The sequence below is a fragment of the Sorex fumeus genome, unplaced genomic scaffold (assembly GCF_029834395.1).
Source record: "Sorex fumeus unplaced genomic scaffold, SorFum_2.1 ptg000006l, whole genome shotgun sequence".
Taxonomy (NCBI): Eukaryota; Metazoa; Chordata; class Mammalia; order Eulipotyphla; family Soricidae; genus Sorex; species Sorex fumeus.
In genome coordinates this window covers 59640936-59656183 of record NW_026606063.1, presented here as the reverse complement: position 1 = coordinate 59656183, position 15248 = coordinate 59640936, and the positions used below count along the sequence as shown (strand labels likewise).

At 47.4% G+C, this 15248-nt stretch overlaps 1 protein-coding gene across 1 annotated transcript in view; it reads right to left on the bottom strand.

Annotated features, from left to right (window-relative positions):
- The window catches only part of MERTK (MER proto-oncogene, tyrosine kinase), a 124394-nt gene extending 113903 nt beyond the window's left edge, over positions 1-10491 (bottom strand). The window contains exon 1 of the mRNA XM_056128811.1: positions 10325-10491. Coding sequence (XP_055984786.1) covers positions 10325-10385 — 61 coding nt within the window. The 5' untranslated portion in view covers positions 10386-10491. The remainder of the gene's footprint in view (positions 1-10324) is intronic.
- Between the last annotated feature and the right edge of the window lie 4757 nt (positions 10492-15248).

Sequence of the window (15248 nt, the reverse complement as noted above, 5' to 3'; positions counted from 1 at the left end):
CACAAAAACCAGGGCTGAATCCAATGACTTGGGTGGAGCCTGGGCTTCTGTCCTGAAAAACTTTCCGGCTGGCTTTCTCCCTGTCTGATTGGTTTCCAAACTTCATGGAAACTTCACCTTTGATAGCTTCTATTAGAAAAACGTCAAAGAGGCACCATAGAAACAAGACAGTGGACCAGGGCACAGGTCTTGCATATGGCCAACCTGCATTCTATCCCTGATCTACCATAGATGGTCCCACCCCCTGCCAGGAGTGATCCCTGAGCACAAAGCCAGCAGCAAGTCCTGAGCACCACTGGGTGTGGCCCAACACAAAACTGAAAGATCTCCAAACATTCCAGATAAAAATTCCACTGCAGTATTGAATACACAGATTTTTTTTCTTTTGATTTTTGGGCAACACTCATTGATGCTCAGTATTATTCCTGTCTCTGCACTCAGAAATGACTCCTGGCACTGCTCAGGGGATTGTATGGGATACTGGAGATTGAACCTGGGTCGGCTGTGTGCAAGGCAAGCACCCTACCCACTATACTATGGCTCCAGCCCCTGTATACACAGATTTTTGAAAATGACACCATCTCCTGGGGCCCCGGGGATTTTCCTACATATCCTGTCTCCACCCTTTCCCATTTAAAAAACTGAATTTAATGATCCACAGCCACCCCAGACCTGAGCCCATGGTGACTGAACAGGAAGGGATCATCGATTGTTTGGGCAAGCCAATATTCTTTGAAAACACTCTGCTGAGTGTCCAGATAATCCTTGGCCTGAGATGGAGTTGGAGGAAGATCCCATGGGAACATGGGCAACAAAGGGGATGTCCCTCCTCCCCACAAGCAAGAACCCCACGGATATGACCAGATTTTAAGAACTACCTGCTTTGGGGTTGGAGCGATAGCATAGCAGGTAGCGCGTTTGCCTTGCAGGTGACTGACCCGGGTTCAATTCCCAGCATCCCATATAGTCTTCTGAGCACCACCAAGAGTAATTCCTGAGTGCATGAGCCAGGAGTAACCCTTGTGCATCCGGGCTGATGTCAGAGGTCCCCTGGAGTCAGAATAAATGCCAGGAGAGAGGAGCCACTCTTGCTCAGGTACTGTGTTGGAACCCCCAAACTAGAATACCCTTTCTGCCCAGATGGGGCCCCAGGATCCCCTTCCTGCCTTTCCTGGACTTGGTGAAAAGCCGAAGTCAGTTCCACATCCCATGTGTCCCTGCCTGTTCTTATTAAAACCGGGATGAGCGTCTTCACCCTGGGACACCACAGCAAAGGCAGTTTGCTTTTGTTTGGGCTGGTTTGCTGAGCGCATGCTTTGGAAATAATGCGAAATCTACTGAGCCTCTTTTTTCACTTGGCTCCCAAACATTCAAAGAACGCTGTTTTCATCCACAAATCTTCAAATCTTGTGCCAGAATTGTAAGAAAAATAAAATAAAATAAAAAGGCTGAAAGGCGGGTTTCCTTTCCTGTGGGTACACGCGGCCTGAGCAGGAGGGGCGGCAGCCGGAAAACCAGCCTCCCAAACACTCCATGAATATTTATCCCCTCACTGGGCATTCGCGGAGGGGTGCCCAGAACCGCTTTCAGCAACTGCATGTTCTAATACTCTCCAGGAAGACAGCCTGTTCTTATTTGTCAAAAGGAGAATTTTCAAAATATGGTAATGAGGCCATCTACTCTTAGCTTTAATCAGACCTAAATCTGAAAGCAGTAAAAAAAAGAAAAAAATCCTTTCTCCAAAATAAACAAGGCTTTCCTTTGTGCATCTAATGAGAGGCGGGGACCCAGCTAAAATGTTTACAGTTGCTGAAGGCAAAGGTAAGAGGACTCCTCCTTCCGTCTGGCCAGATTACAGGCTCAGCAAGAATCAGTTAGAGCTTTTGCCTGACTGACCTGGAGCAAAACTGAGACCTAAGGTCTGAGGATGGGCCCCCTTCCTGGTGCAGCCGACCAACCCCCGGATCGACCAACCCCCGGATCGTCAGATATTGCCTGGGTCTTAGCTGGCCCAGCAGCCCAACTGTTTCCAGCATTCACTCAGTTCCAGCGCACAATTGGCTGGCACAGAATGGACACACTGTGACTATGAAACCAAATGTGTTTTCCCCAAGCACAAGTCTCAAATATTCCTCGCCTTTCATACCAAACTTCTTGCCCTCCCCTCAATATATATATACATATGTATATATATATATATATATTAAAATTTAGGCACTGTCATTTTCAAACGGTCCAGCATAGTTTCTGATACCAATCCCACCACCACCAGTGTCCACTTCCCTCCACCAGTGACCTCAGATGCCCTCCCACCCCACCCCCCAGCCTGCCTCCTTGACAGTCACATTTTTCTGTCTGATGATTGTGGGTTGGGTCCTGTGCAGACAGGACTGATAACGCTGTGGTTTAGATATAAACAGATACCTCACCTCTATACCACGGAGGTGCTCACAGTCCCTGACCCTTGACCCTGGTATAGAACTTAAGTCGGCTCTTGCTACCTACATAGCAGCATGCATGCCCTTCTCTGCACCTTCCACTGTCTCTTTCACATCCAAGACTCATGGAGAGTCCATTTCATGATGAAGTAAAAGAGGTTGTGACAAAAAGGGGAAAAGGATGAGATAGAACAGTCTAGAAGTGAACTTAGGTTTCTCGGTGAGAATCTCCCTTTCTTCCTTTAAACCTTTGTAAACATGGGAGCTGAGGGGGTGCCTTGGACAGGGCAGCCTACAGCCTCCGCAGTGGGTGTGTCCAGCTCTAGCTCCCACAGCCCAGAGGCACAGAAGGTGGAGGAGGAGAAGACTTCCAAGACAGTAGGGTTACCCCCACCCAGATGCTGCTGCAGGCCCATCTCTAAGGTCTCATAGAACTTACTTGGGTGATTTTGAGCTCTCCCCCTGGGTAAGAGTCTTCCACATGAGGGAATGGGAATGTGGTACAACACATGCCTGTGTGAGGTCTGGGTTCTAGCACAGCACCGCAGGGAAAAACAAGTAAATGAACAAACGAACAAGTAAAAGGGCTGGAGCAATAGCACAGCAGGTAGGGTGTTTGCCTTGCACGCGGCCGACCCGGGTTCGATTCCCAGCATCCCATATGGTACCCCGAGCACCACCAGGAGTAATTCCTGAGTGCATGAGCCAGGAGTAACCCCTGTGCATCGCTGGATGTGACCCAAAAAGCAAAAACAAACAAACAAGCAAAATCAAATGAACAAGGAAATGAATCTTCCATTAGTGCGTGCAGTCACAGTGCATGCTGAAAGCATGGGCATTTGCACAACTGCAAAACCATGTTATCGCAGTTAAAACACCATAAAACAAAACCAGGATTTTCTGTGGGGTCCAGGAGGAAGCAGGTGTCTCTGGGCAGATTCTTCTCAGTGTCTCTGCTCTCCAGGAGGGACTTGTAGATCCCAGAGGAGTGCTGGGCTCATGACAAGCTGCAAGGTCAGCATTTTAGCAGCCACATAGCAGGGCCAGAATGAACAAGGGGTGAAAGGAAAGAAGAGGTGAGGACTAAGCCAGGGGGCAGGGCACACCTACCACCAAGCCAAAGTATGAGGAAGTTAATATGTGCCCAGGATTTCATGACCACTGTATTTCCTACACTGTATGTACTACCCTGTACATGAATCTCTCTCTCTCTCTCTCTCTCTCCTCCCCCCTCTCTTTATCTCTCACCCCCTTAAACACACACACACACACACACACACCGCCAAGTTATTCTATGAAAGAGTCCTTCTCTCTCCAGACACACTTACACACAGACACAAGATGAAGTTAACCTAAAAAAACAAAACATCCTTTTCTCTCCACACATACACACATACCAAAGTTAATTTAAGAAACAAAATAGTCTTTTCTCTCCACACACAGGCACACAGTAAAGTTCATCTAAGAAACAAAGCTTGGTTTTCTCTCCGCTGCACTCAAAGGGTTTCATTTGGAAAAACCTCATTTGCCAGCATGGCCAAAAGGAAAAGCAGGATTTGTGTGCTCACACTCATACATACACACACACACACACACACACACACACACACACACACACACACACACCCCTACACCTACTCTGGGGTAAGGTTTGTGGGAAAAGACGGCAGGAACCACCTAGGTTTTCATACCTTCCTGAGAGGCAAGTGACAGAAAGCCACTCCCACCGAAGGGTCAGCCTGGATTCAACCAAGACTATGGGTATGGGGGAGGGACAGTGGCCACAGGCAAGCACTGGGTTAGCCACTTGATCCTGGTGTAACAGCGTCCTGAGGAGCCCCAGTACAGACTTAGCGGTGTCGGATAGAGCCCTCCAATTCTCTTGGCAAAACTCTATAACAAGGAGAATGGGACACGCTGCTGGACTCAAGTTTCAACTGCAACTGAGGCCACATTCCAATAAGAAAATAGAACTATTCCCCCCAACATCTTTTGTCCATAAAAAGGGTTCTTCACAACTGGGGCACAGAGTATAGAGGGGAACCAGTAGTTTTCTGTCAAATCTTTCTGGCACTAACCACACATGTGGTTTTGGCTCATTTCTTCCTGCCAATGTTTTATGAATAAGGAAGAGTCCCAATGTAGCAGACGGGAAACTGAGGTCTTAAGACCACTCAGAGGATAGATTTTAAATGAGTGTCACATAAGAAGAAAAAAGGTCACCCATAGGGATAGGAGGTCCATCTTAGGGACTCCCCACTAGTCCAGCTCCATGTTAACAGTCTCATCCCAGACTCTGAAACACTCATGAAAGACCTGCTCTCTTAATGATTGAAACTGCTGAAATGTCCACCAACTCTGAATCAGGTGCCTTGGGTACTGATTAAACATAACAAAAGGTCAAGTCAAGGCACTCAGGGCCCCAAGGTCCTGGGCAGGCTCCATCTGACTCCCACCAGCAAGAAGAGGCTCTGTTGTTTATATTTTGCTTGTATTGGGGCCACACCTAGCAGTGCTCAGGGCTCATTGCTCAGGACTTATTCCTGGCTCTGAGCTCAGCAACCACTCCTGGTCATGCTCAGGAGACCATCTGTGGTGCCAGGGATCAAATCTGGGGTAGTCACATGCAAGGCAAGTGCCTTCCCCCTATACTATCACTCTAGCTCCCACTGTTGTTCTTTTTTTTTTTTTTGATCACACCCAGTGATGCTTAGGGGTTACTCCTTGCTCATGCACTCAGGAATTACTCCTGGCAGTGCTTGGGGGACTATATGGGCTGTTGGGAATCAAACCTGGGTCGGCCGCATGCAAGGCAAATGCCCTCCCCACTCTGCTCTCGCTCCAGTCCCCCACTGTTAATTTTTAAATGTGAAAAATAAAATCAGCTTTGTTTTTTTTTCCTAGTTGGAATTGTTAAAAGAATATACACCATGCTTGTCATATTGAAGTCTGCATACTCCAAAAATCTATTCTTCCTTTAATATCCTGCCCTTTCTTTCTTCTCTTGTGAATTTTTAATATTTTGTTTATTTATTTATTTTTGGATCTGGGGGTCACACCTGACTTACTCCTGACTCTGTGCTCATTCCTAGAGGCATTCAAGGGTTCCTTCAACCTGCGAGGGATTGAACTGAGGTGGATGGGCTATTGAATGATACGTACTATCAGGAAAATAAATTTCATAGAGGGCATGTATATGAGGGGTTGGGGGTGTGAGGCACCGAGGCTTCTCCAGGAGAAACTCTGAGCTGAAGCCCAGAAAGGCCAATACGAGGCAGGAAGTAGAAGGCTTGAGACAAGGAGACCAGCTAGAGGTGACAGAGTGTACAAAAGACTGAGGCTACTGGAGCAGTGCGAGCGAGCAAGTGGGGAGGAACTGGAGGAGTCAAGAAGGAACAACGGGGCTGGAGCAATAGCACAGCGGGTAGGGCATTTTCCTTGCATGCGGCTGACCCGGGTTCAATTCCCAGCATCCCATATGGTCTCCTGAGCACCACCAGGGGTAATTCCTGAGTGCAGAGCCAGGTAATTCCTCAGTGCAGAGCCTGTGCATCGCTTGGTGTGACCCAAAAAAGAAAAGAAAAAAAGAGGGAACAAATGCCCCTGAGCCCTTGGAAAGCCCAATAATGGATGTGAGGCCCCTAAAGTGTTTGAAACAGAGTCACATTCACCTTCACAATCGCCTTCCCTCTCTCATCTCTTACATGGAGATCAGCAGTCGCACATATCCATGTCTTTGCAACGGGGTGGGGGGAGGCAGGAGGGAGGAAAGGGGCAGAACACCTCAAAATAAAGTACTGGCTCTGTTGTTCTACCTGGCAGCAGGTGCCCAGTTCATGCGCCTTTATGGATCTGACTGGCTCATAATCATCTCTGAGCAGCAACTCATTGGTCCAGCCAACTCTGAGAATTACCTGGAAATGATTTCTAAGATTTGGAGGGAAAGACGTAATTGCTGCACCTTTGAAAATCAATCATATCTTGCTCAATACTTTATGGATCAGAATAGATAATATAGTGGGTAGCATATTTTGCCTCGTGTGCAGTCAACCTATGTTTGATCCTGTCACTACATATGGTTTCCAGAATACCACCACGAGTGATCCCTGGGCACAGAACCAGGAAGAAGAGCCCTGAGCCCCCCAGGTCTGGCTCCAAAAGAAAAATATATAATAAATATTTATTTTCAAAACGATGCCTTGCTTACTTCCAAAAAGCATTTGAGGACATTGCTACAGGCAGCTGAACATGGGCTCCAGAGCTAGTACAGGTAAGGCGTTTGCCTTGCAGGGACCTGACCCAGTTTAATCCTCAGCATCTCATACGGTCGGTCCCTGAGCACAGCCAGGAGTGATCCTGACAGCCAGATGTGGACCCCAAGCACAAAACAAACACACAGACAAATGAGAAACAAGCAACTGGACAAAGTTCTTCTGGGGAAAATGTTTATAACAGACTGTAATTCAGGGCACGTGTCTGTCTGGGACAGAAACAAGAACACAGGAATTCAAAAGCCCCATTTGTTCTAAGGGCAGCATTTAGCTGCACAGCTTTATCATGGACAAAGTTTTTTACTTTTTATCCACTTGATAGTCCTTTGCCTCACTTCTGACCCACTGGAGAGCTCCCCTTTGCCTGGTGTTGTTGCTCACTGGCACCCCCATTCAGCGACTGAGCAGAAGGGAAGGACTCGAAAGGTTTGAAATGCCCAAGGTTCAGCAGTTTCAGTTCTCTGTGTGTCCTTGTGCAATGGTGTGTGAGGGAAATTCCTGGTTCAAGTGGTGCATAAATTTTAATCATCAATTTACTCCTGTACAGTGTAGCATTTACACACTCATTCTACCCAGCCTGAATCTCCTGTCTGGTAAGCAAATTATTTGGACCCACAATATGCAATAGCAAAATCTTCCCCTTTCCTTTGGTTTTTGGGCCACACTTGGCAGTGCTCTGGGATTAATACTGCTTCTGCACTCATGGGTCACTGCTAGAGGTATTCAGGGGACCATATGGGGTGCCAGGGATCAAACCCAGGTCAGCTGATTGCAAGGCAAGTGCTTTACCTGCTGGACTACTTCTTTGGCCCCTGCAATAGGAAAATCTTTTTAAAAACTAGATAAAGGGATGGAGAGATATGCAGCAGATAGGGCGCCTGCCTTGCATGAGGATGCCATGTTCAATCCTTGACATCCCATATAATCCCCCTGAATGCCACCCAAAATAGTTTCTGCATGCAGAGCCGGGAGTAATCCCTGAGCACTGCAGGATCAATGTGTAATAATAATGATAATGATAATAATAATAAATTTTTAAAGAAAAAACTAAATCAAGAATCGCATTTTTATTTTTAACCTCATCTAATTGCTATCCTTTCTTCTACTCTAATTCTGCCAGTGTGAAGCCTTATTCTGTAAAATTTTCCACAGGGCAAGATGTAACACTGTATGACATCTCAGAGAGAAAGAAAGACAGAAAGAGAGAGACAGACAGACAGAGACAGAGACACAGAGACAGAGACAGAGACAGAGAGAGATATATATAGAGAGAGAGGCAGAGAGACAGAGACAGAGATACAGAGACAAAGACAGAGACAGAAAGAGAAAGAGAAAGAGAGAGAGAGAGAGAGAGAGCACACAACGAGTTGAGTACATGCTGCATGTGGGTTAGGGCCCAATCCCAAAGGGGCCCGCTGAGCACTGCTGGGAGTGACCCCCCTCGAACACAGAGGCCAGGATTAGACTATGAGCAGCTCCAGGTGTATCCCAGTGTCTCCAACACAGCCCCTCCCAAAAGCAAAAGGCAAATGTATATATATATATATATATATATATATATATATATATATAAAACTTCCTTAAAAGAAACATTACTGCTGGCTGGGTTTGAACACATGAACAAACCTTTCATGATTATCTAATAATCAAAACTGAGCTACAGACTGTTAAAAAACTACAGCTCTAAAAGTTTAGACAGATAGAAAGAGAGTTCAAGTGATAGAGCCCATGACTCACATGCACAAGGCCCCGAGTTCAATCCCTGGCACCGCAAGGCCTCCCCAACACCACTGGAGATGTCCCAGGAGCACCTCGATACCTGAGAGCAAAGACTGAGGCTGAACTCTGCTGAGAGGATCCTTGGCACCCCAAGTGTTTCTGAGAATAATCTCTATTAAAAAAGACTAGAATAAAAGGTTTTAGGAAAAAATTCAATTAAAAATTTTTCTTTCCCCAAAATTATTGTTTTCACTGCTTTCTCCAGAATTTTAGCCATATACACTGCCTATTTTTCAGGACTACTTATGGTCAGTGCTTACTAGTGGCAAAATATAACAGATTTGGGTCAGACTATCAGAGCTAATCTGGCCAAACTGCTGAGGAATGCCGAGGGTTTGCTTGGGGGAGGGGCCGGGGAACAGAATTGTTTTAGTTCTTTGGTGTTTTGACTTTCGATGTTTGTTTCAAAATCCTATGTCACTCCTAATTATAACTTCCTTAAGTAATTTATTATGCAAAAATATGGTGCACCGCTCAAAAATTTTTTTGACCAATTTAATTTCAAAGCGAAACCTCAGAGCAAGGGATGTGGCTCGTGGTATAGAGGGTTTTTGAGGGTTTGATCCTGGGCATTGCAAAAAGAAAATCTCAGAACAGAAGATAAAGGGCCAGGCTTATGGCTCTTGCCTTGCATCTTGCATGTATGCTATTAGAATCTTCAACATCACCTAGAGTGACCCCTGTGTTCAGAGCTAGGAGTAGCCCAAACAATCTCCCTCTAAACCACTCCCCCCTCCGCGCCCCGCAAAGGAACAGCCCAAAGTTAGAAATTTTAAGCAAATTGCTTAAATACAAGTTGAACTTTGCAGGTACTTAAAAAAAAAAACCGAAACTTTATAATAGGTGGAAATTAGTCATATTCCTAGTCAAAGAAGTCAAAAACCACACTGCAGAATGGAAATAGCTTTTCTTCAGGAAAACCGCCTAAAATGTGTTTATTCTGTATACCTTCTTCTCCTTTCCTTTCAGCAACGCCTGTTGAAATTTCTTATGGCTCCCTCAAGAATTGCAACAGGGATCAAACCTCTGCTCCTTTAATCACTTACCCTCCAAACAAGCTCTGGAGCACATGGGCCTGCATTCCTTCCCGTGCAGAGCCGTCCACTGCCTTACACTGCAAAGCCTGCCACGACCCTCATGACAATCGACACTACAATCGAGCCCACTAGCCTCTATCTCAGTCAGGGGGCTGAACTGAGCTCGTCCTTTCACCCCTGAGACCCCCACACTCTCAGGATGTTCTTTCAGAGGTGCGCTAACAGCAGCCCATAAAGGTCCCAGCAGGAGCAGCCGCACCTCCCTCCCTCCCCAGCTCCCCAATCGGGGCGGACTCCAGCCCTGATTGATCTCTGCACCCCGGACTGCGACCCCAAGTCTCACCGCCCGCTCGGCTCCCGCATTGCCTCTCTCCGAGGCTGGAGGTGTGCGGGCTGCGGGGCGAGGGTTTGGGGGAGCGTGTCTCAGAACTCACGCCAGAGCCACGAAACCCAAGTTGCAGGGGAAAGATTCCGGCGCGTTGCCTGCGACCAACGTCCCGCTCGTCTCTCTCGACAGAAAACTCTGGGTCTAGCGGCGCTGCCAGCGAACTCTCTCTCTCCCCCTGCGTGCACGGTAAAGGGTGCCCCCTCCTCCCACTCGGTCTCCCAGGAGAGGGAACAGGCACCCACCACGAAACCTGGCGCCCGGTGCATGTGTCGCCGGCTGCCCCCTGCGCTCCCCCGGCGGCGCGCGGGCAGTGAGGAAGGGGCGTGCGCGCCCCAATAGACGCGCTTGGGGCCGCGAACCCCCTGCCCCCCGCCCCGGGCCCAGACCCGGACCCCGGCGCGGTGCCCTCACCTCCACTCCAAATCGCGGGGAACAGGACCCACAGCGCCAGCGCCAGCGGAGTTCGCCCCATGGCGGAGTTGCGAGTCTGTAACTTCTTTCCGATCGACAGACAGACTGTCGCCCCAAAATTGCCAGATCGCGGGTCCAGAGCGCCAGCGAGGCAACTCTGGGTCTGCTGCGGCGGGAGCCCCAGCGCCGCGGGAGGGGACGGGCAGTCCCGGGACCGAGGCGGCAGGGCTGGTGGTAGGGGCGTGCCAGGGGCGGGGGTCCCAAAGAGCTGAGCCAATCGGAGTGAGGAGGAGGCGGACAGGAGCCCGTGGGAGGCGGGGCCAAGCGGAGGGCGGAGGCGCCGCCGCTGGAAAATGCGGCTAGGAGGGGCGTGGCTTATCTCAAAGAGCCAATCGTATTGTGGAGAGGGCGGGTCAAAGGCGGGGAGAGGCGGAACATAGCGGGGGCAGAGGCGCTCGGTTGGAAGGGGCAGGTCAGGGTCTGGGGGCCCTCAGCTAGTCAGAATGGGGAGGGGGCGGGCTGGAGGCCTGGAGGAGCCGGCTCCCCCGGAGCACCCCTCTAAGGGGCGGGTCGCGGGCTGAAACGGGGACGACCCGGGTCACGAAGAGGTCTGTCCCTGCGCGGGGCGGGGGGAGGGCGCTGAAGAGCAGCAACAGGCCGGGTGTCCAGAGAGAGGGCAGAACCCAGCGCCGGCTTCGCGGCAGGTCGCAGCCTAGCTAGGGGCAGAGGAAGGCGGGTGGGTTCCAGACGCAGCCGCCAGGCCGAGTGGGACCGGTGGGCGGGGGTGGGTCCCGGGCTATTCAGAAAGCCGACACCGAGACCGTAGGTGGCAGTACCGCTGACCGAGCTCAAAGGACACGGTGGCGGGGCGCCTCCCAATTCCGCCGCGGGTGACGTGCGCCCCTGCCCGGCGTCCTGGAGCAAAGGTTCGTGGAGAACTTTCTGCGGGGTACGCAGGAGGAGGCCTGGAGAGAAGGGGATGCCGGTAGAGGAAAAGCAAAGCAGAGGCGGCCTCGCAGCGACAGCCTGTGGACGGGCTGAGGGAAGCAGCCAAGGAGAAAGTCGTACAAGAAGCGCAAGGACAGTGGCTTGCATTCATTTCCCAACGTGCACTCCTAAAAGAAACCTTAGAGGGCACGTGTCTTTATGTGAGCCTCGGAGAACATGGCCAAGACTTACTCTGCTCAAAAAGGCTTGAATGAATGCTTGCTCTCTGCAGAAGCAGCTAGGTGGACTTCCAAGGTCCTGCATAACCTGGTTCCTTTTACTTGGGCCTCCGCTCTTCCCACCTATGCTAACCTTGCGTCAAGCAGCTCCTGGCCATGTTTAGACAGATCATTACTGAACACTGACAACAGACGCAAAACCTGCGACGTGCCAGCTCCTTGAGTCTCTGGTTCCACAGGCTGACCCAAATCAGGGGAGCAGACTTACTCTGCTGCTGAGTAGTCAACTCTGAGTGCCAGCCAAGCAGGTTTTTGTTTTGTTTTGTTTTGTTTTTTAGCAAATTCCATGGTGCTTCTCCAGGTTCTGTGCTCAGGGGTGGCTACTGGTGGTGCGCCTATGACCATGTGGTCCCTGGAGGGAGACTGGGCTTCTCACAGGCAAAGCCTGCCTGCTCTCAGCTCTCAGTTCTGGAGATTTCTCTCCAGCCTCAGCCAACCAGTTGTAAATACTCCATGCAAGCCTGCTACAGTCTGTGGATCTGTTTTATGCAAATAAGGGTTGTAGAGCATAATTGCTCGCTAGTCTATTACCTGTGCCTTCTTTTGTGCTCTTAAAGAGCTAGTAGTAGCAGTAAAGATCATAGGAACCAGTCCTTTATTGAAAAAATTGGGCAACCCCTGATCTAAGACTTCATCCCACACATAGCTGGCACGTGCATGGGATGACGGGGGATGCAGAGCAGAGCATCTAAGGAGGCTTCTGCATGGTGGCCTTGATGTGGTTGGAAGTCTTCAGGCCACCCGGAGCTTAGCTAAAATGTGGGATATCAGCTCAATGGATTAATTCTATACTTAACGAGTATCTAAATTACATTGCAATTTTATATCCTAATTATTCAAGTGATTAAAACCTGGAAGGCAGATGTGAAGGGACAATCAGAACTTTTATATTATAGAGCTATCTCTATGCTTTCAGAACTTCTGCTACAAACAGCTATATTTGTGTGATTATTGCAGGAAAACACCAACTTGCAACTTGTCCTTCAATGCACATCATATCTCATGGATGGCTAAAACTGTGTTACAAGTTGGAGCCCCTAATGTTTATCACCTAAGAAGGAAAGGGTCACAGACACTGCCCGCACTGATTCAAAAATTGTGATCCAAAAAGCAAAAAAAAAAAAAGTTTTATTATTAAAGACAGGTAAGGCATGATTAAGCGATAGCACAGCCGTAGGGCATTCGCCTTACAAGCGGCCAACATGGCCAACCCAAGTTCGATTCCTCCCCCCTCTCGGAGATCCCGGCAAGCTACCGAGAGTATTCGATATGCCAAACACAGTAACAACAAAGTCTCCAATGGAGACGTTACTGGGCCTGCTCGAGTAAATCGACGATTACCATAATATGATTCAAATATAAAATAAAATTTAATGAAGTATACTTTAGATTCCAGAGTTTAGACTTACTTATGTAAATAGAATAAGCCTTTTATTATGTTGTATCAAAGCATTATATTTTTCTTATTTACATAGGTTAAAGTTATATAGCAATCACAAATTGGCTCTTACTGATTTCTTCTCTTTTCTTTTTTTTTTGCTTTTTGGGTTACACCTGGTGATGCAGAGGGGTTACTCCTGGCTCTGCACTCAGGAATTACTCCTGGTGGTGCTAGGGGACATATGGGATGCTGGGAATCAAACCCGGGTCGGCCATGTGCAAGGCAAATGCCGTACCCACTGTGCTATCACTCCAGCCCCTGATTTATTTTCTGATCATTTTATTTGCCATCTCTTAAAGTTTTGTTGGAACAACTAATAGAAAATAAATTTGTTATATGCCTAAGGAAGTAGGTGGAGGGAAGTTCACACTGGTGGTGTTGGAATGCTAAATGCCTGAAATGGTGTATAATGAGCACTTTGTAAATCTGATGTTTTTAATAAAAATAAATTAGAATCAGCCCTCACAGCAAATAGTTCCTAAAAATTAAATGATACAAGTACAAGTTTCTCTGCCATTCAGCAAGCATTATAGTGGAATGAAGCTATTTCCATCTATGGTTGTTTTTGGACTCTTTTGCAAGATAATCCATTAAAGAGGCCAAAAAATTTACTGGAAATTAAATTTGTTTAGCCCATAAAAGAGGTAGTGCTGTTTAAAGATGCTCCTTTGTGTATTAAACAATGTATTAAAGGATATTTGTTAGATATTGGTAATTCGTTGGGGGGAATGAGGATGTTCATGTAATTAAGTATATTAGAAAAAATATAAGCGAAAGCATGTAAGTATTACAATTTATTGTAAGCATTACAATTTATTATAGAAATGAGATGGTATATTTTGACCATGCTTAAAAGTCATAGTGGGTAAAAAGGGGGTGGGAGCAAGAGTACAGTGAATAGGGTGCTTGCCTTGCCTTTGGCCAGCTTGCATTTGATACCTGGCATCCATTTTGTCCCCCAGGCCCTGCCAGTAGTGATTCCTGATTATCGAGCCAGGGGTATCTCCAGAGAATTGCTGAGTATTGTCCAAAACCAAAACCAAAACCAAGTAAAAAAAGCACAGTAGAGGTTCTGCTTTCATAACTTGCTAATGGAACTAAGAGAATTCTGGTCTTGAATAACATCTATCCAGCATGCTAAAATTAATTTTAAAGGTTTTTTTTTAAAAAATCAGTTTGCTTGTTGTTTTTGTTTCGGTTAGTTACACTGGTGATGTTCAGAGATTGCTTCTAACTCTGTACTCAGAGGTCATCTCAGCAGGGTTCAGGAGACCATATGAGGTGCCAGGGATTGAACCTAGATTGACTACGTGCAAAGAAAGCACCCTGCCTGTGGTACATCTTTTTGCCCCTAAATTTTACGTATTTTAAAATAAATTCATGTCAGATATTTATCCAGCATATCTAGAAAAACACACTAGACATTTAAGTACCAAATCTTGAGTTGGTTGTAGAATGATAATGAAACATCTGAGAGTTCTATAGCTGAATAACAGATTGAAAAGAATAAAGCTTATATATTTGTGTACATGTGCATATACACATGCCTTCATGTATATGCATGCACATGCGTGCACATGTGTGTTATGTGTGTGTGCGTGCATGTGCATATGCATGTGTAGGGAGTTAATGGGCAAATAAAGAATTTAGGTTTAAAGGAGTCAAATCACTATAATTATCAACAAACAGGAAGTACAAAATGTGGAGCATTGAGAGGGTGAACCATAGGCTGGAAGAAGTGCATGTTTAACACTTGTAGCTTTCAGGACTTACTATTGGCTGTCATAGGGATCACTTCTGGTGCACTCAAGGGATCATAGGTGGTGTTGGGGATTGGATATGAGTTGGCTGTGTGCCAGGCCAGGGCTCTACCTGCCGTGCTCTTGCTCCAGCCCCTCCCTTGCAGTTTTTTGAAACTTGTAATGATGCTGGTAAAATATTTCTTCATCATACTGGACAATGCCTGGGATGTGCTAATATCTAGTAACCAGTCACTAAAATGGTCCTTAGCAGAATTTTAAATTATCATAAAACTGGATTGAAAGAACTAGAGTGCAGTGAGTTCAGGAGAATTCACACGACCATGATGATCACGACCATCCTGTTGTTCGTCGATTGCCTTGAGCAGGCCCCAGTAACGTCTCCATCTCCTTCGTCCTAGCCCTGAGATAAGGCTCTTTCAGGGTTAGGAGAATGAGACTCATCATTGTTACTGGTATTTGACATATTGGGTACGCCATGGGGAGTTTGCCAGACT